Source organism: Mesoplodon mirus (genome assembly GCF_964341445.2).
Source record: "Mesoplodon mirus genome assembly, chromosome: 5".
Lineage (NCBI taxonomy): Eukaryota > Metazoa > Chordata > Mammalia > Artiodactyla > Ziphiidae > Mesoplodon > Mesoplodon mirus.
Genome location: NC_138980.1, coordinates 184251569 through 184273346, shown reverse-complemented (window position 1 = coordinate 184273346; position 21778 = coordinate 184251569). Strand labels below are relative to the sequence as shown.

At 53.8% G+C, this 21778-nt stretch overlaps 1 protein-coding gene across 2 annotated transcripts; it reads right to left on the bottom strand.

Annotated features, from left to right (window-relative positions):
* Nucleotides 1-7333: 7333 nt before the first annotated feature.
* LOC309805601 (palmitoyltransferase ZDHHC11-like) lies at nucleotides 7334-20445 on the bottom strand. Of its 2 annotated transcripts, XM_082623661.1 has the most exons (7): nucleotides 18835-20442; nucleotides 13499-13674; nucleotides 13029-13130; nucleotides 11833-11957; nucleotides 11040-11195; nucleotides 8702-8814; nucleotides 7334-7819 (listed from the first exon to the last, which is right to left on the bottom strand). In XM_082623661.1, the coding sequence occupies exons 1-7, from the start codon at nucleotides 19159-19161 to the stop codon at nucleotides 7781-7783; spliced, it is 1038 nt and encodes a 345-aa protein (XP_082479787.1). In that variant the 5' UTR covers nucleotides 19162-20442; the 3' UTR covers nucleotides 7334-7780. The 2 variants fall into 2 exon arrangements, with proteins under 2 accessions (XP_082479787.1, XP_082479786.1); XM_082623660.1 differs by having other exon boundaries at nucleotides 7334-8814; nucleotides 18835-20445.
* Nucleotides 20446-21778: the final 1333 nt, after the last annotated feature.

The following is a 21778-nucleotide window of genomic DNA, read 5'->3' as shown; positions in this document are numbered from 1 at the left end:
TCTGTGAGCCACAAAACTACTGAAGCCCACATGCCTAGAGCCCGTGCTCCACAACAAGAGAAGCCACCACAATGAGAAGCCCACGCACAGCAATGAAGAGTAGCCCCTGCTCACTGCAACTAGAGAAAGCCAGTGCGCAGCAACGAAGACCCAATGCAGCCAAAAGTAAATAAATAAAAGAAAATAAAAAATTTTGGATTAGGGTGGGTACTAAATCCAATACCCGTGGTGGCCTTGTAAAAAGGGGAAATTTGTGCACAGAGACAGGCATAGAGGGAAGATGATGTGAAGAGACACAGGGAGAAGATCACCGTCTACAAGCCAAGGAGCCAGGCCTGGAACAGATCCCCCCACCCTCAGATCCCAACCCACCCTGCCAACACTTGATTTCAGACTTCCAGCCTCCAGAACAGTGAGACCTGTTTCTAATGTTTAAGCTGCTTGTTTTGTGGTATTTTGCTGTGGCAGCCCTAGTAAATGAAAACACCCACCATAACATTGCAAGTAAATTCCCTGTTTCTCCACCTTCTGTGAGAAGATGACTTTTCATGACTGCATACAATTTCATCACGGAGACAGCGTGTACTCTTAAAATGTGTTCTTACCCTGGATGATGACCTTTATAATGGGCCATGGTCTGCTTTTGTGATTCTGAAGGTGAAGAGGTCATGTGCGTGTGTGCAGTGCTCCTGGGGCAGAGTGTCACTTACCTTAGCATCTAACTGACTCAACAGCGACTCAACATGAGTCAGCCTGACTGTTGGGGGCTTAATTGAACCCTAACGTTAGTAGAGGCCGTCAAAGGGACATTCGGACTCAGCGGAGCCCATGTTCTCCCACTGGCACGGAAAGTAAAGAGCCTTGTCTTGTTTTTGTGTATTAGTTCGGAGAGTAGTTGTAAAGAAGGGCGAGAAGAATTATTGTAGTTTTTGCAAGTAAGATAAGTAAAAATGAGAGACATGAATGGCTATAATTGTTAGTAATCTTAGGTGAAACAATTTTAGCTTCCATTGTGTTACACATTATTTAAAAATATTCCATCACAGATGAATTATTTTTCGAAGTAATTTGAGTTAAGAAGAGAATATAGCTATTTTTCAGATAGATACAACAACTCCAGTAAGCATCTAACCTACCTCTGTACAGGTGAACTCAGGCTGGCAACTGGTTGCTGTGAGAATAAATAAAAATCAGTAAAATTGTAAAGGAAGAAATTGTCGATGTTGAGGTTATTTGTTCAGAAAATTCAAGTTTGTTATAGTTGATTTCAAGCAATGGTGTCTCAGGGGCTTCTGAGGCCTGGGAAAGGATCTCACTGGTGGGATAGTATCTTTCCTCCCAACCCAGGTTACATGTACAGAGGTGGCTTCATTTCTCCTAGTCAGGAATGGGATTGCTGGGTCAAATGATAAGAATATATTTAAGTTTTAAAGAAACTGCCAAACTACTTTCCAAAGTGGTGTCACTTTAAATTCTCATTTTCCTTTCCATGTATTAAGACATCTACAGGTTCACCAACACTTGGTATTGTTAGCCTTTTTAATTTTAGCCATTCTGATTCATGTGTAGTGGGGTCTTATTTTAGTTTTAATTTTCATTCCCCTAATGCCTAATGATGTTGACCATCTTTTCGTGTGCATATTTGCCACCCATATATCCTTTTTGGGGCAGTTTGTTCAAGTCTTTTGCCCATTTAAAAAACTGGGTCACTTTTCTTATAATTGAGTTTTGAAAATTCTTTATATTCTGGATACAAGTATATGGTTTGGAAGTATTTATTCCAGTCTGTGACTTATATCTTTATTTTTGTAGTGGTGACTTTTGAAGGGCAAATATTTTAAATTTGGATGAAGTCCAATTTTTCATATTTTTCTTTAATAGTGCTTTGGTGTCATATTAAAGAAAACTTTGCCTAACTCAAGATCACAAAGATTTTATTCTGTTTTCTTCCTAAAGTGTTGTAGTTTAGCCCTGAAATTTAGGTCCAAGATTGATTTTGAGTTATTTTTTTGTATGCTGTGAAGTAGGACATTAAGTTCATTTTTTTCTTCCTTGTGGGTATCCAATTGTTCCAGTATCATTTACTGAAAATACATTTCTCCCCATTGAATTGCCTTGGCACATTTGTTTAAAATTCCATTTACCATAAATGTAAAGGTTTTATTTCTGGAGTTTCTATTCTGTTTCATTGATCTCTATGTCTATCCTTATGCTGGCAACCATACAGTAGCTTTGTGGTGAAATTTGAAGTCAGATTGTCTAAACCCTCCAATTTGGTTCTTCTTTTTCTGAATGATTTTGGCCACTCTAAGTCCTCCGAATTTCCACATACAGCTTGCTATTTCCTTAAAGAAAAAATCTTGCTGGGAATTCAATGGGGATCATGTAAGTTTGTAGATCAATTTGGGGGAAATTTTCTATCGTGACAATATTGAGTGTTCCAATCCATAAATATTGTAAATCTTTCCATTTATTTGGATTGTGTCTAATTTCTCTCAGCAATAGTTTGTAGCTTCACATATAAAGATTTTGGGGCTTGTTTCGTTATTTTATTATTTTTTGATTCTACTGTGAATGGAATAGTTTTCTTAATACCATTTTCAGAATTTTTACTGCCAGTATACGGAAATGTAATTCAGTTTTTAACATTGATTTTATATCCTACCACCTTGCTAAGCTATCTTATTATTTCTACTAGCTTTTCTGCAGATTTGTTAGATCATGTTTCCTACAAATAAACACCGTTTCATTTTCAAATCTATATGCCTTTAACTTATATTTCTTGCTTTACTGCACTGGCTGGAACTTTAGTAAAATGTCAAATAGAAGTTTGGAATGGACATTCTTGTCTTGGTCCCAATCTTAAGGGGAAAGCCTTCAGTATGAATTAAGTATGAATTAGTTGTAAGTTTCACTAGTGTTCTTTATCAGATTTAGGGTGTTTTCCCCCCTAGGTTGTGAAATTGTTTTATCATAACTAGAAGTGTTACTAGCAAATGTTTTTTCTGATTGATTGATGTGCTTGTATGTTTACTGTATTTTATTTTATTAATATGTTTACTACATGAATACGTTCTCAGATGTTAAACCAACCTTGCATTTCTGGAATAAAGCTCACTTAGTCACAGTGTATAGTTCTGTATATATGTGACTGCATTTGGTTTGCTAAATTTTGTTAATGATATTTGCCTCTGAATTCATGAGTGATATTGGCTTATGATACTCTTTTTTTTAATGATACTCTTTTTTGATGACATTATCTGGCTTTAGTATTATGTACTAGCCTCACAGAAATGAGTTGGGAAGTATTTCTTCCTCCTCTATTTTCTGGAAGTTTGTGCATAATTGATTTGGGTTTTTTTCCCCTTAAAATAACAGTTAGAATTCACCAATGAGGCCATTAGGGCCTAGGATTTTCTTTGTGGAGAATTTAAAATTACTAGTTCAGTGTCTTTACTTGTTATATGACCATTTGAATGTTCCATTTCTTCTTGAATTGGTTTTGGGAATTTGTACCAACTAAGTAGAATGGTAAATCCCTTTCTTAAGTAATAAAGCAATATTTCAACCTTAGAACACTTACAATTAAGTATAGAAAAGTTTAAGAGACCCAAACCCATAATGTTATATTTTTGCATTAGAAAGTCACCTGTGCATTGGTAATTTGGAATTTCATGTTCTTAAATGCCAAAGATAATGTGTTCTCCAGTGCAGGAGAGAGAAAGGTTTCAAATCTCAGAGTCTTAGAAGATCTGCCTTCTCTTAGGAGTTGAGCTTGGCCTCCTTCTCTCCTGTTGGCCACCAAATGGATATAATAATGTGTCCAGGAGAGTCTTAGTGAGATTTAACATAATGATCAATGACAAGTGTCCATCAGAGTGGTGACCACGTGGTCAGGACTGGCAGCAGGTGTCAAATGGGACTGTCTCAGGCAAACTGGAACATAGGGTCACCCTGGCTTTAACGACAGCAAAGGAAAACCCATGGACGCCTGCTCCTGGCTTGCAGTGAAGGTCACCTTTGGTGGTTGGGTCTGGGGTGGGTGGGCAGGATGACAGTTTCCACGAAGTTGCTTCCGAGCTTCTAGTAGAAGTTGCTAGCGCGAGCGCAAGCAAGGAAAAAGACTGCTGACAACTTCACTGCTGCTAAAGGTGGGTGCTGACCCTCTTGCTATTTCTAAATTATTACAAGGATCCACCTTCTCTGATGCCCTCCAGGCTTCGTGGTGAGATGAAGCTCCTCCACAGAGAAAATAAAGTCACCAGCAACCTTCAGAAATTGGCATAGTAGCAACGCCTGCTCACAAGTAGCCTACCAGAAACCCCTGGAGCATCTGACCTCTGGGAGGGCCTACAATGAGTCAGCCCTGCAGGCTTGATCCTGTGAAGTTATGGAAATGATATGGCACACTCACATCTCACACACACATCACACATGCATCACACTCACACACACACATCACACACACTTCACAAACACACATCACACACAGAACACACATGCATCACACACACACTCACACACACACACACAACACAAGCCTCACAGTTAAGAGTACCTCTGCCCCTCACTTTCTCTTCTGTTCCCCACCTACCTTTGTTCCCACGTAAGGGGCATCCCTGGGAACCACATAAATGCTTCAATTCATCAAACAAGCGATTCCAAATACTGCTCTGCCCTCATTCTTGGAGGGCCTGAGACCCACCTTCGGCTCTGACCCCCGTGGTGAGTCTCACGCTGGTGGCCGTGGGCTTACCTTTGATGACGAGGTGTCCTCTGGCTTTACGGTGGTGGAGCACAGACCCAGGTGCATGGAAGTTGGCAGGAAAGCCTTGGGCTTCTTTCTGCTAGGATGGGGCAGGCGGAGGGAACACTGAGGTCAGCGAGGAGGGAGCTGGCTGGGGGCAGGAGCGCACGCGGGGCGGGTAAGGCTGCAAAGCCTCACGCCAGCGTCAATGCTGCCGTTTCCTCCTTAGAGCAGCAGCCCTGGGAGGCCGTGTGAACGCTCGATGTAAAACAGCCTGCAGGGGCTGTGCATGTAAAGGACCATGGCTGCTTGCCAGTGGGATGCCAGGAAGACGGGCTTCGCCCCACTGAGCCCCCCCAGGACAACTGCACTTGCCAGTTTGTGAGCAGCAGCGGTGCAGGGGCTCTTTACAAGTGCACAGTGACGTGCCTCGGGGCCACAACATTGCCACTTTGTGGCACTTTCCCGCAGGGGCTCCAGGAAATGAATACGGGAGGCTTGTCTTTGATGCCCAGGTAGGTCAGTGTCATCACACGGACCTCCACAAACCGAGGAACATGGAAGGGGGAAGTTGGGGAGGTTTGAAGCATGAGGAGGACTCGGCCCCCCGCTACCGACTTAGAGATGGAGCGTGAGGACGGGACTGGCTCTGTCAACATTCCAGACCCACCTTCTGCAGAGGCCACTGCCCCAGGAGCCCTGGCGGCTCTGTGTGAAGTGCCAAGCAGAGACTGATGCGCCCGCAGGCGTGTGACTGCGGGAACCGAGAGTTCACACGTCGTCTTTGCCACTAAGCCTGTGGGGATTTGCTGTGTAGCAATGGGAACTGGCACAGGCCACGCCTCTAAAATCAGACAGGAAGTGTCTGCCTGTGTGTGGTCCTCTCCCCACTTTATTTTCGTCCTAGCTGGTCAATTTCTATCAATATAATCTATTCTATTTACTGTTCCACGGCAGGCAAACAGTCCAGAACAGAAGAAACACTCCCAGTAAACTGGTCTGATAACTGCTACTAGAGACACACTTTACGAAGTCCCACAGTGTTTTCCACCAAAACACGCCTGTGAGACACTTCAGTGTCTTGTGATTTAAACATATTCCCAGGTTTCTAGGACCTACTCCAGCAAACTTTCCCCCAAATCGGGCTGTGTCTACTCGTCAACTGTTAGGTTGATTCCCAGGTCACCCCAGGAACATTTCTGCAGCAAAAAAAAGGTCATTGGTGTTTTATTGCCCATTGGGTCTGGAGGGCTTGTAAACTTGTATTTCGTTGCATCACACTTCTCCCACAATCAACCCTTTCAATAAAGGGATGCAAAAGTGAAGACTAGATTGAAAATAAAGAATAGTATTCCAAAAATGAGGAATACGGTACATTCCAAAGTTGGCATGATTTATATTCATAAAAATCATTATTTTTTCTGTTAACAATGTTCACAATATATGGAGTTTTTAAAAAAGACTTCTAAAGAGTTCTACAGTATGATTATAATTTTAGAAAAAAACCCATCATGTATACAATGCACACAAAAAGTATTTAAAAGGAAGACCTAAAAGATACTAATCAAAATGCCAGCAGTGGCAGTTGGTGGAGGGGGGCAAGAAGGGATGTTCGTATTTACACTGGGAAGTTGTGCAGTTTCCAAATTTTCTATAATGCATATGCATTGATTAGGCAACCTGAAAAAAACCTAGGTTTTTGTCTTGTTTCGGTTTGGTTTTCGAGCTCAGCTCACCACGCTGATTCCAGGTACGCTTCAATCCTTCTTGCCAGAAAGAAATAAAAGAAAAAATATTCTTAGATTTTATTTAAAGGACCATAGACACTTGAAAGTGAAATTCAAAATGACTTAGGTTGTCACAATACTAGTACCAATCAGGTTTCTAATAAATTTAGAAACAAAAATAGTGGGCTATTTGAAAAGGAATGTTCTTTCACACTAAACTATATGCCCTGATTATTAAACTAAGCAAAAACCTGCAGCAATTCTCAGCTTTTGGGGAATTGACTAACGGTGCACTTCTCCTTTTCTGAGTCTCTCTGCCAGGTGAGCTGTGGCAAGGGAGACGTGAAGTCCCCCAGGACCCCTGGGCCAATCTTCCCTGCCAGGAACGCTGGAGCTTCCCCTGCAGGTTTCCGGGAAGAAGGAGCCCTACTACGGTGTGCCCGGCACTTCCAGCCCCTCGATTCCCCACCTCCCCACCCGCAGACTGGCTTCCTGGTCTGCTCCCCACACAGACGCTGAGCTGTGAAGGTGGGGAGGCAGGCTTTGTGCCTCCCACGTAAAGTGCACACCTAACGTAACTCCAGTTCAAACTCCAGGTTTCTTGGAACTGCACAAAATGATCTTCAAGTTTATATGGAAAAATAAATACAGGAAAGAATTGTCAAAAGTAATGAAAAGCAAAAATCTTAAGAGGGGCATTCACCTACTAGATGTTAAAAGGTAGCTAAATGAAGTCCTATCGTGAAAAGAGCACAGTGTCCTTAGTAGCCTCAGCAGAGGGACAGACTGGTGTCCAGAAGCAGACAAGCCCAGCGTCTGCGGACGCTCGGGGTATCAGGAAAACGGCCTTTCGATTGGATGAGGAAAAGTGGACCATTTAATTAATGAGGTGGCAACCAACAGTTATGCTGTAATAAAATAACCTCAGTAAATACAAAAATAAATAGAAGATGGTTTAAAAGCCAAATGTAAAGAAAGCAAGTAAAAATTACAAAAATATTAGGAAAGAATATGGAGGATGTTCCTTGGGCTAAGGAAGACTTTTTTTTTTTTTTTTTTTTTTTGCAGTACGCAGGCCTCTCCCGTTGCGGAGCACAGGCTCCGGACGCACAGGCTCAGCGGCCATGGCTCACGGGCCCAGCCGCTCCGTGGCATGTGGGATCCCCCCGGACCGGGGCACGAACCCGTGTCCCCTGCATCGGCAGGCGAACTCTCAACCACTGCGCCACCAGGGAAGCCCGTAAGAAAGACTTTTTAAAGCAAACCAGTTAAGAGGAGAATATAGCTGCTCTAGGCAGATGACGACTTACCCCTGCACAGACGATCTCAGGTCGTTATCCAGCTCCTGTGGGAGATAAAGGAAAGTCATAAAATGAAAGCACGTTGTTGACACTTTCAGTTGATTTGCAGCAGTGGTACCTAAGAGTCCCCTGGGTCCTGGGAAGGGACCTCACAGGAGGGGAGGGGGGCACCCTCCCCCGCACCCTTACACATGTGTGCGCGTTTCCATTTCTCTTTGGCAAGAGACAGGGAGTGGGGTGACTGGGTCACTGAGACGTATATATTTCACTTTTTAAGAAAATGCCGAACCTCCTTGCAAAGTGATGTAGTTCCGCATCCCCACCGCCATCTACAGCCTCACCGACACTCGGGGCTGGTCTCTTTGATTATGGCCACTCTGATGGGCATGTGTGATGTCTCACTGTGGTTTTCATTTGTGTTTCCTTAACGATGAATTATGTTGACCATCTTTTCATGTGCTTATCTGCCACCCATAGATCCCCTTTGGTGCAGTGTGTTCAAATCTTTTGCCCATTTAAAAAGCTGGGTCGATTTTCTTATAATTGAGTTTTGAAATTTCTACACATTTTCTGGGTACAAGTCTATGATCTGCAAATAATCATTTGTGTCTGTGGCTTTTATTTTCATTTTCTTCATGCTGGCCTTTGAAGAGTGGATGTTAATTTTGCTGAGCAGCTGAAGAAATGGGCGGCCTGAACGGAGTCGGCCCTGCTGACTCAACCTTGGGGAGAGTGAGCTCGGAAATGACACAACACACACGTGCACACTACATGCCAAACTCACGCACATGCACATACAGCCACACACACACACACCAACACAGAAGCGAAGGACTGTGCCTAAGTGGTCCTAGCTGCAAGGTGACCTTGGGTCTTGCCCCGGCCCTGCATGAACCTGGATGGTGAAGCAGAGAGACGTCCAGTACCTGTGACAACTCGTTTCCTTGTGGGGTCACACCTCTCTGCACTGCCGGGGGATTCGAGCTCTGTTCTTCTTCGTCCTGATTTAGGTAATCATATGTGCTCAGCTTCTTGGCCCCTAGAAAGGAGGACGGAGGCAAGGGGCAGAGTCATCCTCCATGAGCTGCGCAGCGGCCCCGCCCTCTGTGTCCGGGGCGGTGGCGGCTGGTTCCCAGGCCACCCCAAGCCCGGCTGGCCTTGGGCCGCGGCCAGCAGCGGCCCACCAGCCCCGTCCCGGGCAGGGGAGCCATGGCCCTGCGTCCCTCACAGGCCCGTAAAGCCAAGGTGGACGGGGGAGTGCTGAGCCCAGCTCCGTGTTAATCAAGGTGAGATACCAGCTCCCACACGTGGCGGAAGGACCCCAGGTTGTTAGCAGAAACTCTCAAACACGTTTGCCAGTAGAAAAGCACTACTAACGAAAGCATGCTCTGTGCCCGTTTCACTCGTGTGCCTTCGCGGAGGGGCCAACCTTTCCGTGGAAACTAACAAACGTGAGAGCAGAGGGTTGACCATCATTTCTGAAAAGCGAAAAGGGCCACCCACAGAAGCCTATTTGCCGCTTGAGGAGCAGACGGAGGGCCGCCTGCCCTCACAAGTCCTCACAAGGCCTCACAAGACCCGCTCGGCTGCTACCCCGCGGGGGCCCGAGGCTCAGAACCCCTTCCCCGTCCGCTTCCCTGAGGGTTCCTCCAAGGGCTTTTGCTTCGTTTGCCTTATCTTTCTTGATTAACTGCACACATTCCCTCAGAACCTGTGTCACACTTTGAGGATGTAAACTTGACCCTGTTTGTATTCTCGTGAAAATATTCATTCTTCCGTGTGGGTTTGCACAAACACCACCAAATCCAGACTGAGACACCCCTGCGTGCCTCCGGAGCTCACCCTCTTCTGAGCGCACTTCGCGTGTGGTGTGGCGATCGGACTGCAGTGATCAAGCAGAGGAGGGGACACGGACGCAGAGCCTCACACACCGCGTGGCCTGGGAGCTGTGGCCGGAGCCCGGCCTCACTGAGGAAGGGCCACCTGTGTCCACTCGCCTTGCAGGGCCCACCCGCCAGCTCGGGCCGCTGGAGGACCCTCTTCTTCCTCAGCATCTTCCATGGCGCTTTCTCTCCCACTTGCGGTGCCCGGCTCTCCCTTGGGCCTCCGGCCCGAGGGTTTCACTCCGATTGCACGCTGAGCACTCGCCACTGCGCTGAGCCTGGACTGAATTCCGACTCGCCACTGCGCTGAGTCTGACCCCGCAGAGACTGAGGGGTCACGAGGATGTTAAGTAGATACGTTCCAGGGTACTCTTACTGTAACTACCAATAGCTAAATCCCAACGTTTTCCTGGAAATCCATTCTTGGAGGTTCAAAGACCCTAAAATAAACCCACTCGGTCCTGAGTCCCGCACGTCTCCCCCTGTACAGGCCTCCTGTGTGTCCTCATGCTCGGTGACGGTGGCACCACTAGCCCCTGGACACTCCTGTCCTTACATGTCCAGCCGGCCACCGAGTCCTGTGGGCTTGACTTCTCCAGGCCCCTCCTCACTCCTGCGGACTCACCGCGTCCCATCAGCTGCAGAAGTGCAGAGAGCAGCGCTTGGGCATGCTCCGCCTGGACAGACGCAGCGGCCCCCGACACGCACCCCGGCCCCGAGCCCAGGGCCCTGCTGGCCCCGCCGTGCACGCAGGAGCTGGGGGAGCCGTCCGGGGCTTCCAGGGCGGGTTCTGCCCTCGTCTCTGGCTCAGCAGGGCATGGCGGGCGCCGGAGCACCCGGCACGGCCACCACAGGCGCCTTGCCTTCCCTTTGGGGCCGCAGAGGTTGGTGACGGTCGTGACTTCCAAACAAAGGCTTCACAGGGTGCGGGACAGGCCTCCTCCCCTCATTTTAAAGGCAGATGGAGCCTGCCCCGGGCAGCTGCCGTGCGGACACGAGAAAACCACCGGTTCTCCGTCAAGCGAGTTTGGTTAGTGGAGACGCCATCGCTGAGTTCAGTGCTCTTTGTTGTTAGGGTTTCTGGTTGTTGCTCTTCTAAACCTCCCTGCTCTTTTCCACAGTGTCCTGTTCCTGCCTCATGGATTCTGTTCCTTTTTCCGTCTCTGAACACCGTCCTGACCACTTCCTGAACCTCCTTTATGTTTCCCGCAGGTCTTGGAACAGAACTCAGCCCTTCTGCCCCTCGCGGGGTGTTTCTTCTCTTCCTGTGACTTGTCCTTTGTGCTCTGAGCTTGTTTCTGGCGGAGGCTGCCTGCCCGGGGACCCATGTGAACATAGGGGCGAAGGCTGGCCAACACGGGGCAGCCCAGGGGGCACGTACTCAAGTAGAGGTGGAACACGAGCAGCTGACCGACCAGCAGGAGGCTGGCGAGCTCAAGCAGCAGCATCAGCACCACGATGCCCAGGAAGACCGGGGCGCCCGTCCTCACAGGGAAAAGCGGAAGGAGCAGTAGCCACGTGTTCTGGTCGGAGACACCTGTGCCGGGGGGAGAGAGACGCGCATCCAGCTCCTGCTGACAAGGTCGCACCTCTCGTCAGGTGAGTACCTGGAGGCAGAGCTTGGCAGTGGGGGAGGGAACACCAGCCCGAGGGAGTGACTCCCTGCCCAGGTGAGCCCCTCCCTGCCCAGGTGAGCCCTTCCTCCTCGCCCAGGTGTGCTCTGCCTGGCCTAAGTACCCTTGCAGCCCCTCCTGACTGCGGTGGGTATATCACGATCCACTTTCTGGATCTGGAAGGTAAGGCTGGGAGAGGGTAACTAGGTGCCCAGGTCACAGAGCCTGACCCCGGCGTCCACTGCGCTGCCCCGCTGGGCCCTCCCCACTCTAACTAGAGCTGGAAGGTCAGAGCCCCCACCTGGGGCATTTCCAGGATACAGTCCTCTGTGACCCAAGGGGACCTGACACCACAGCCATGCGGCTTCCAACAATTAAGTGAAGAAAAACAGAGAAGGGTCATGTGCTGGCCAGTGAAGACCGAATTCCAGCTCAAGCGTCTTCACCCCACAACTCAGCCTGGACAGGTGCTCGACCCCGGGCTGCCCTACGTGGCCCCCCAGAAGGAAGGTGGCGGGAGGGGAGGCCCGGGCCCGGGCCCGGGCCCGGGGCAGTGCATACTCCCGTAGTGTGGGTCGGTGCGCAGCCTGGCGGGGTTGATGAAGTACTGGGTGAAGATGTACAGCAGCATGGCGACCACACACAGCAGTCCGGCCGACGCTGAGGCCACTGAGGCGAAGAAGTACCTGTGGGACGAGAGCCTGCTCGGGCGGCTGCACAGCCCGGGCCCTGGGAGCCAGCGGCACGCGCGCCGGGGCCCAGGGCAGTGTGCGCGACCCGGGGTCGCCCCTGCTGAGGGTGTGCCCCGGCCGCCGTCCCGCAGCCCGTCCCCCTCTGGCTCCCGACCTTTGGGCTTCTCTCTCCTGCTCTCGGGGTGACCGCACAGACCCACGGCCCCGGGGCCTCCCCTGCGGTTTCTGTTGCTCCACAACACGCACCTGAGATCTCACTCGGTCCTACAGGAGGGCCCTAACCCTAACACTAAGCACCCCAGCTCACAAGAGGGAGACGGAGGCTCAGACACGGGGCACGACTGGTCCAAGCCGGCCCCTCCCGGGTCCCCTTCTCCTGCTGGTTCAGACCCGGCTCCCTCCCAGCCACCACCAAGGGCACAGCCGGCCGGGGTGCTGATGCCAGCGCCAAGGAGCGGGGCTACACTGCCTTCGAAAAGCACACCCGTCAGGGCTGCGTGCTTCGGTTTTAGACCCAAATCACTGCTGCACTCTGCGCACAAAAGACCCCGAGAATGGTCTCCCCGTCCGAGCAAATAAACCCTGGGTGGCAATTCCTGGAATACGGTTCCACTAAAACGCCTTCCTTTAGTCTTTCTGCTGTAATACCTTTAACATTTTCAGTGTTAAACAGTGTCTGTGGTTCACCTGAAGTCGCCGTGAGGTCCTGCCCTGAGGTCCTCCCCCAATGCCCCAGATAACCCCGCACAGGCCAACCCTGTTGCGTGCCAGGCCCCCCCACCCCGCCGTCCTGCCGACCCTGCCCAGTGGACATGGGGAGGCGCCCGCCAGGAGAGCCCTCTCAGCCAGCTCTGTGCTTGGAGCCGCCGTCGGGACCTCCTGGCCCCCTCGGTGCTCTTCACGGCAGGGCCACACCCCTCACCCGTCCCCACGGCAGGTGGACCTTGAGGTGCTCGGCCAGTTAGGAGGCCCCTTAAGGAGGCTCGTCCCGGAGGAGGGGGAGCAAGCCGCGTGAGGGGTGAGTGCCACCCCAGGCCCCACGTCCCAGGCGGGGAGACCCCTCACCAGTAATTCCTGCTCCCCACGCAGTTGTTAAGCCATTTGCAGTGATGGTCGAAGCCTGAGACACACTTGTTGCAGGTGATACAATGTTTGGACTTCACATTCCTGGAAGGAAGGTCGGGAGGGGCCGCCCGTCAGAGCCCCTGTCTGCCTGCAGGGCCAACCTCACGCTGGGCGCCGTCACAAGGTACCAGGGCCTGAGGCCCGGAGGCTGAGTCAGATCCCTCCCGGCCCCTACTGACACCCTTGGGGCCCTGAGCAGCCCCGGGCTGGGATCCGGTCGGCGGCAGAGGCTTGTGTGAGACCCAAGGCCACAGCGCTCCTGCCCCGGCCTGGCGGGGGGCTGTGTGTCGGGGCCCCTGCTTCTCTGCAAAAGGGGCGGCGCCCGTCGGCTGCTGGGGACCAGGTGCTCCCGAGCCCAGCCCACCCCCGCGGGACGGCGCGGGGGTCCCCTCGCACGGCTGGGTACTCACACAGTGACCCTGCACAGGTGACAGTACTGCCTCTCGATGACATGTGCGTGTTTGGACCGGTCGAAGGTCGGCACAGACCGTGAGTAGTTCTTGAGGCGGACACTGGCTTCGGCCGGGTCGATGGAAACCACCACCAGGTGGGCCAAGATGTAGAAGAGCCAAATCCCGCCGGTCACCTGGGGGTTGTCAAGGACAGCTCGGCCTGGGCGGCACGCGCGAGGGGCCCACTCCGGGTGGCCGGGTGGCCAGGCCCCAGGCAGCCACGGGAGCCTGTGCCTGGCCGGGAATGGGAGCGGCCCCCCTGGCTCCTGCGCGCCCAGCAGAACCCGCCCGAGTCCTTTGCCCCTGAGGGACAGAGCAGGGCCCGCCGGAGGCCGTGGCCCTGCGACCCAAGCGGAGCTTCGCTGGGACAGCGGGAGAGGCCCGTGTGTGTCCGCGGGCACCGAGCCTGGCGCCGAAGCCAGGCTGTGGAGGTCCTTGGGGCAGGGAGGCCACACTGAGCGCACATGCCATCAGGAGAAGGAGGGAGGGAGGGAGGGAGGGTTCCAGTACCCCCAGTGAGCCTCTGTGGTGAGTGGGCCGGGGCTGTCTGTCTGTCTGTCTCTGTCTCTCGCTGTCTCCCCCAAGCCCAGGACCCCCCAGGCCCACTCCAGCTCCCACGCCCTCCAGGGCTCCCAGGGTAAAATCAATTCCTCAGATCCCACCCTCTCCACCTCCTCTTCAGGAACTGACACACGGTCCCCATGGAAACCAAACAGAAGGGGAGGAAGTGTCGGCCTGGCCTGCCCATCAGCCCTGCCCTGCTTCCCAGGATGGGTCTGAGCTGGGAGGGTTCGGGTTCACAGGTCCAGCTCCTGCGAGGGCGGCCTGGGCGTGGTGCGGAGACGCCTCTCTCCGCCCGCCCACAGGGTCTCGTGGCAAAGCCGCATGTGCACAGGGTCTACGGTGCCTGTACAGAGGCCCACCGGCAGTGCAGACTCTGAGCAAAGAGGCCCCTCTTCTGGGGTCCTTCTCAGGCTGCACCGCGTTGGGGGTCCAGGGCCTGCTGGCCCTGCCTGTAATGCTCAGCCGCAGTGGAGCCGCCCTGGGGCTCTGGGGCTTGTGCTCACAGGCGCGGTCCTGCCTGGACCAAGCATCCCTGCTGCACGGTGAGCCTCAGTGGGGAGCTGGTCTGGCCAAAGCTGCTTGGCCTCCCTTGTCCTCCAGCCTCCAGTGCAGACCCAGGGCCCTGGGTGCCAGGCGTGGGGCACCAGAGGCCCGGCCCAGCCAGGGGGCACAGAGACCACGGTGAGGGCGAGAGAGCCGAGGACCAGCCAGGCCAGGGGACCGACACAGGGAACGGGACTGACCAGATCCCGCAGTGACACCCTTCCTGTGGCCTGGACCTCCCTGCCCCTGCTGTCCAGCAGACGGAGCCACGCTCCTGGGCAGGGTGTGGGGCAGTGGGCAGGTGGTCAGCGGCCAGCCTGCACTGTCCCATCTGGAGATGCCAGCAAGGTCCGGGCACGCTGGTGCCCCTACGCCCGCGTCCCGAGGCCTGAGGCACAGCTGACACAGCACTGTTTGTGGTTGCCGTGGCAACGGGAGCGTGTCCTGAGCGCAGGACACAGGCGGGGGCACAGCCCGGGACAGGAGATGTGGCAGGAAGTCGCACTGCGGCCCAGGTGCGGCCCTGCTCTGCGGAGCTAGAGTAGGCCGGTCCCCATCAGACGGCGGGGGGCGGGGCCGGGAGGGTGGACAGGAGGGCAGCTGGGAGGCTGGAGCCCAGTGTGGCCCAAGGGCTCTGTCCACACGTCCACACTCGGCTCCACACGAGACCGCCGCCAGGGAGGGCGGGGGGACAGCAGCCCACGCTCAGACCCTCAGCCTCACGGGGGAGGTGCCCGGGGGCCCAACCCAAGCCTGACAGGCAGCCCTGCAGAGCCCCTAAACCTGCAGGTGCCCGGGGGTTCCCGAGACCCCGATGCGGTGGGCCAAGCTGCCACGGCCCCTCAGACGTCACACGTCTGCCACAGGTACGCGCGTGGGCCCACCTGCCTGCCCGCGTCTGCGTTTGCCAGAGACGACCCGGCCACTCCCGCTGTCGGTCACACACTCAGTGGCCGTCACCGAGCCCCCAGAATAGAAGGTGCCACAGGCGGGGTGTCGCGCCCTCAAGCTGCCAGCTTTCACTTTCGATGTAATTTTATCTCAGGAGCGTCTTAGGTTCAAGTAAATAATAAAAAGAACCCGGTCTGCCTTCTCACTTCCCCTGCAAAGCAGGGCCCCGAGCTGTTCTGAGGACGCGGCGGTCCCCTAGCAACTATCTTTGTTCAGTAAACAAACAGCACCGGGCGCCAGCCCAGGATGCCCGCCCTGTCACACGGCCGCCTCGCCGGTCCTGCAGCGGGAGGGCGCGGCCCCCGCGGAGCTGCCCTACCGCTGCCTGGGTCCCAGAGGAGCCCCACCCCGCCCAGTGCTTTCCGCAGGCCAAGGGCGGCCAGGCTTCCGCACGGTGACCCCCACGCTGCACGTGCAGCCTTGCTGACGCTTCCCTGTCTCCACCGGGCCCACGGAATGCCACCCGGCTTCCTGAAATCCCGCGGCCCTGACCCGGGACACTGCTCTCCCTGCTCCTGGGTCGCTGCAGGCGCCGAGTGACGCTGGCGCGCCCTAGTGGCCAGAGCATGGCGCCCAAGTGCAGCTGCCTGGGCCTGAGGAACATCGCTGGGGCAGTGGCGGGTCTGGGGGGCAGGAAACTGGACCAGAAAACATGTCCTGAAGGCCGTCTGAGCTCTGAACAGCCAGGGACGCCATCCTGCATCCACCGCTTGGGACAGGCAGGAGGGGGCCACACAGACTGGGTGCTGAGCCACCCAGAGGCAAGAGGCCCACCAGGGGGCCAGGACTCTGGGAAGAAATGGCCGTCCACGTGGGACGGGGTGCACTTGACCCCGGGGCTCCTTGCTGTGCACAAAGCAGGTAAGCACTCACAGTGGCTACTGGACAAAGCACACAGGACACTCAAAAAGGCTCCAAGGGCCAAAACTCAGCTAAGTTTTGGGCCGAAAGAGAATGAAGATACAGCATCATAGCCAGCACATAAGCAAAGACCCACAGGTGAGGCTGAACTGTGTCCCCAAAAGATGTTGAAGTCCTAACCCCAGGAACTGTGAATGATTTTACTTGAAAATGGGGTCTTTGCAGATGATCAAGTTGAGATGAGGTCCTCATGGTGGGTCCTGATCTCATAGGACTGGGGTCCTTATAAGAGGAGAAGATCAGGACTCAGACACGCACAGCGGGACAACCCTGTGAGGACGCAGAGGTGGTGGCATCTAAAGCCAAGGGATGCCTGAGGCCACCGGAGCTGGGACAGGTCCTGGGAACTTCAGAGGGAGCACGGCCCTGCCAAACCAGTTGGACCTCTGGCCTCCATCTTTGTGCCTCCGTGCCTCTGTGCGTGTGGCAGAGTGGGTGCCCATATGTGTGGCTGGTTTGTGACTTGTGCATTGTATGTATATTTGTGTGTTTGTAGGTCTGTGTGTGCTTGCACCTAGGGGGGAAATTATAGCTTCAGATACGACAAAAAGAAAAAAGGTCTAAAATCAATGGCCTAAGTTTCCACCTTAAGAAGGTAGAAAAAACAGAACTTCCCTGGTGGTCCAGTGGGTAAGACTCTGCGTTTGATCCCTGGTCGGAGAGCTAGATCCCGCATGCCGCAACTAAGAGTTCACTTGTTGCAACTAAAAGCTCCCACGTGCCACAGTGAAGATCCCACGTGCCACAGCAAAGACCTGGCACAGCCAAAATAAATAAATAAATGGATAAAGATAAATCTTAAAAGAAAAAAAGAAGGTAGAAAAAGAGGAAATTAAAGCCACAATACATTGAAAATAAATAGTAAAAATAAAAGCAGAAATTCAAAAAAATAAAACAGGGAAAATCAGTAAGTCCAAAAGCTGACTCTCTGAATAACTGATAAAAGCAATAAACCCTAGGAAGACTGATCAGCAGTGGCATCACGGCAGATCTTACAGATAACAGGAAATAGTGCAAATAATTTTATTCCAAGAAATTTGACAATTTAGACAAAATACTAAAATGTCTTGAAAAACATGACTTGCCAAAACAGACAGAAGATGAAACAGAAAAGCTGAAGAGCTCTTTTCCTATTCAGGAAACTGATCACTGCAAACCTTACTACAAAGAAATCTATCTCTATGACCTCGAGGGGAAAAAATGGGCCTCATCTGAGTGAGAGGCACTCCAGGCAGATGCCCTGCTTTTTCTGACTGATTGGGGCTCAGGGGGCCCCACATCTGCAAAACAAGTGTCAATCTTGGTAACGTCCCATGGGATTTTTTAGATGAGATAAGAAGAATGGTGGTGTGGAGACAAAAGTCTCTGTCAGATGCAAACTGGGGCATTCCAGTGAAATTTCATGATGTCTGGGGTTTTTAAAGATACTCAGTGTATGTGTGTGAGATATGAAACAACACTGGCAAAATCTTAACTGGTGAAGCTGAGTACCTGGTAGCTGGGGTCCATCACACTGCTCTCTCCACTTCTTCAAAGCTGAAAGGCGCCACGATAAGGGGCTGGGAGGCCCCGGGAGACAGAGGGCCCTTCTTGGTCCTGACACCTCCCTCGCGCCCGATCCCCACCACTGACACACACCTGGCCAGGGGCACGGGGCAGCCTAGGAGACGAGGCAGGCAGTGTAGCCACAGGCGCAAACACCCCACTCTTAGAAGCTGGTTCCAATGCCCACATCGCAGCAGCCCAGCCTGTCCACTGGCTGTAACGTGTGGCGACCCTCAGTGTGAGGGCCGGGGTTCCTGGTGGAGTCCCACGCCACCCCGACGCCCACCCCAGCATTCAGAGCAGACGTCTCTCGCCCAGAACACAGCCACCACACATTATCACAGACGTCAGCGCCTCGGCTCCACATAGGTGACCCTCGCGGGGGCACGCGAGCTCTTCAAGTCCTTATTAAAACCCACCAATCCTCTTGGACAGCACAGAGCAACCGCTCAGCCATGGTTGGGAAAGTGCGTGGCCCGTCTGCGGCTCCCCCGCTCCTGGGGTCTCTGTCCACCCGGGACCCTCCCACCCCTGCTGCCAGCTGGGCACCCTCTCCCGGCCCCAGCGCTGGTGGGCACTTGTAGCCCAGACCCTGAGGCGGCGGCGGCCTGGAGGACAGCTGTGGGGTTTCCAGCACTGTGACAGTGGGAGCCGGGGCGGAGGGCAGGTCTGACCACCTCTGCGGGTGGCCTGGAGCCAGGCCTACTGGAGGCCCCTCCGGGACCCCCTCGCCCCCTTAGATGACAGCAATGCCCCCAGTAAAAGGATACACTGTAGGCAATGTATCTCCACTCGGGTGGCAGGAAGGGAATGAAGATGCCAAAGGTGGTGAAGGTCAGGATCAGGAACACGATCCAGATCACGACCTGAAAGCAGTGGATGGGCTGCGACCAGCCATTCACCCTGGACCGCCTGGGTGGCACAGTCTCCGTGCTCTTCCTGGACATGGTTCCTCGGAGGGTGAGCCTCGAGATCCTGGCACAGAACGCCATCTGCAAGGCAGGACGGGGCATGGCAGGCCATGTTCTCCTGCCCTCGTGGCCCGGGGACTCGGGGTGGGACCCACGGCCCAGCATTGCCCGGGGCCCCGGTGACATCACAGCTGCGGAAAACAGCTCTTGGGGGGGGGTGTGGCCCCCTGGATGAGGAACAAAGGGCACCCCCTGCCCCCCACCATGACCGCAGGGCGGGCAGCTCCCAGCCCCTCATGGCCTGGGGGCCACTTGCAGCAATGAGTCTGGGGGCTGGTTTATAGATGCACACGCCTCATCAGAAGACTCATGGGATATGGTGGACCCAGTGAGGAAAAGGTCCTCATCCCCGGGGAAACCGAGGGCGGGGCAGGAAAAGCCAACTTTAGCTGGTGTGATCATGTGACACTTTCATCCACCAGAAATCCTACAAGTTTCCCCTGTGGCAGGAGAGGCCACATTTCCAGAGTCCTGTGTTTTTCCTTCCACAGGAACAGGCCCTCCAGGGGTGGGAGGGAACCAGCCAGTCAGGTGGGCAGGGCCACTGGGAAAGGGAGGGACATGGCCAGGGAGGCTGTCGGGTGTTTGGGGGTGCTGGAGGGGGCAAGGATGTTAACGGCTGTTACAGGTGGAATGTTGAGGTTAGAAGGCCCCGTGCACGGCCTTCATTGTCTCTTCAGGAAGAAATGCACAGAAAATACAGCTGATATTAATGTGTTACTCTGGGAAGAGACAGAAATGTTGAAAAATATTCTAAGACTCTTTTTTTCTGTGAGCTGTGACTTCCCCTTGGGGATTGTCCTAAGAGCAGGTTTCAGCTGCTGGCCACAGCTTTTGGTCATCTGCTCTGGCCCTCTGGATGTGACGCCATGTGGACATCGGGACACAGCAGCCCTGAGTTTGCGTGGGTTTCATGAGCATCTAATAGCACATCTGTACAACACAACCAAGGCACCAGGGGTTCAGAACCCAGAAAGGCAGGCTTGGTATTGAAACATGATTCCCAGATGAAAGCATTCAGATGGAAGGGCCAACTAACAGAAAAGATGTTGCCAAAAATCAAACTCCAGTCACGTGCAAGGTCACATCAAGGGATTACTGCAGATCTTGAAACAGAGACGTGTGGAAGGGATAATTGTGAGAGCAAATTTAAGTGACACAGACACAATGTGTGTCTGTCAGGGTTTCCAGAAGAGGAAAAGGAAGAGGGCGTGAGAGAAACAAGAGAAGTGAAGCAATGTCCGCACTGCAAGGAGATTGAAGACTAAATTATCCTCCAAGAACCAGACAGTGGAAAGAAGACATCTACGGTGGTGAAAATGCGAGCTTCCAGGACACAGAGTCCTACAGGTGTCCCGGAAGAAGGAACAATGACATCACCTATGACATGATGTAACTGGCATTTATCAAGTTCAAGTGCTGAGTCTTCTGTCCTGAGATGGACCAGCCAGCCTGTCACTGAAGGTGAGATAGAGCAAGCCCCCAGGAGGCTTGGAGACTCAAGCGCACCCACTCACCTTTTCCCAGAGGTCTTCTGAAAAGATTTACTCCATCAGACCTGAGAGTCACCCTGACACCCCGGGCACTTCAAGTTCAGAATGCAGGGCCGAGCGGGTGGGTCTTCAGTGAAAGCCGGAGCCCACGGCGCTGGCCGTGCGGACACCCGCCAGCCCGTCAGCAGGCCCGCCATGTGGTGGCGCGAGGTGGCGCCCGGGCCCCCCCGACCCTGACCCAGGGCCCCCTGCACACACACCTGGCAACCGTGGCCTAAGTCCTTCCTCTCCAGGACCTGCGCTGGGACGTCGGGATCAGCTGGGTTGTTCCGACCAAGAGGACCTGGGGGAGGAGAGAGCTGATGGGGTGGAGGGGCCGCGGCCCACGCTCGTCCCGCGTCTCTCCTCGTGAGCCGCGCCCTGCGGCCTGAGCCCCGCCTCCCCGCGCGGCCGAGGGGACACGCGGGGTGACGAGGGCCACGCAGGGCTGCGAGCGCGCGTCATCCGTGGGACGTTCACGCGGGGCCGGGCCCTCTGCCCCGAGACGGGACTGTCCCCACCTTCTTGTCAGGCTCCACCTCCCACTGCAGCCTTGGCTTGTCCTGCCAGCTCCTCTGCGTTCAGCCCTCTGCCAGGAGCCTGGTCCCCCGTCGCCACGGCCACCGGAACCCTGCCGGTCGCTAGGCGACAGGCTCTCCTGCCCCAACCGTCCTGAGACACAGCTCCACACTGCTGCTGCACGCGGACACACAGCACACGCCACACACGCAGGCACGCACACACACCACACACACACACACACACCACACACACACATACACCACACACATACACACACACAAAACACACAATCCGCACATGCCACAGACACATGCCACACACGTCGCCACAAATACACACACCACACACACACACACAATCACACACGCCACACAGACACACAGCACATAGCACACACCACTCGCCACAGCTGCACACACTCTCAGGTTTCTGGGCTCATTTCTCACTGCTCAGTGTTTTCCAGGCTATTTCCTGGGCCGGGGCCCTGGGGCCATCTTGTGCCCCTGCCCACCCTGGGAACAGCCGCCTTCTCCCTCCGTGCCCTGTCCTGGTGCCACCTCCTCTGGGACATCCTGATTTCACTATAGGGCAGACCGCTGGTGTCGGGCTCAGGAAATTAGCCGTTTGGGGCATGATGGTGCCTGGGTCCACTTTTTGCCCCATTTTGGTTCCTGCATCTTGTTTTCCAG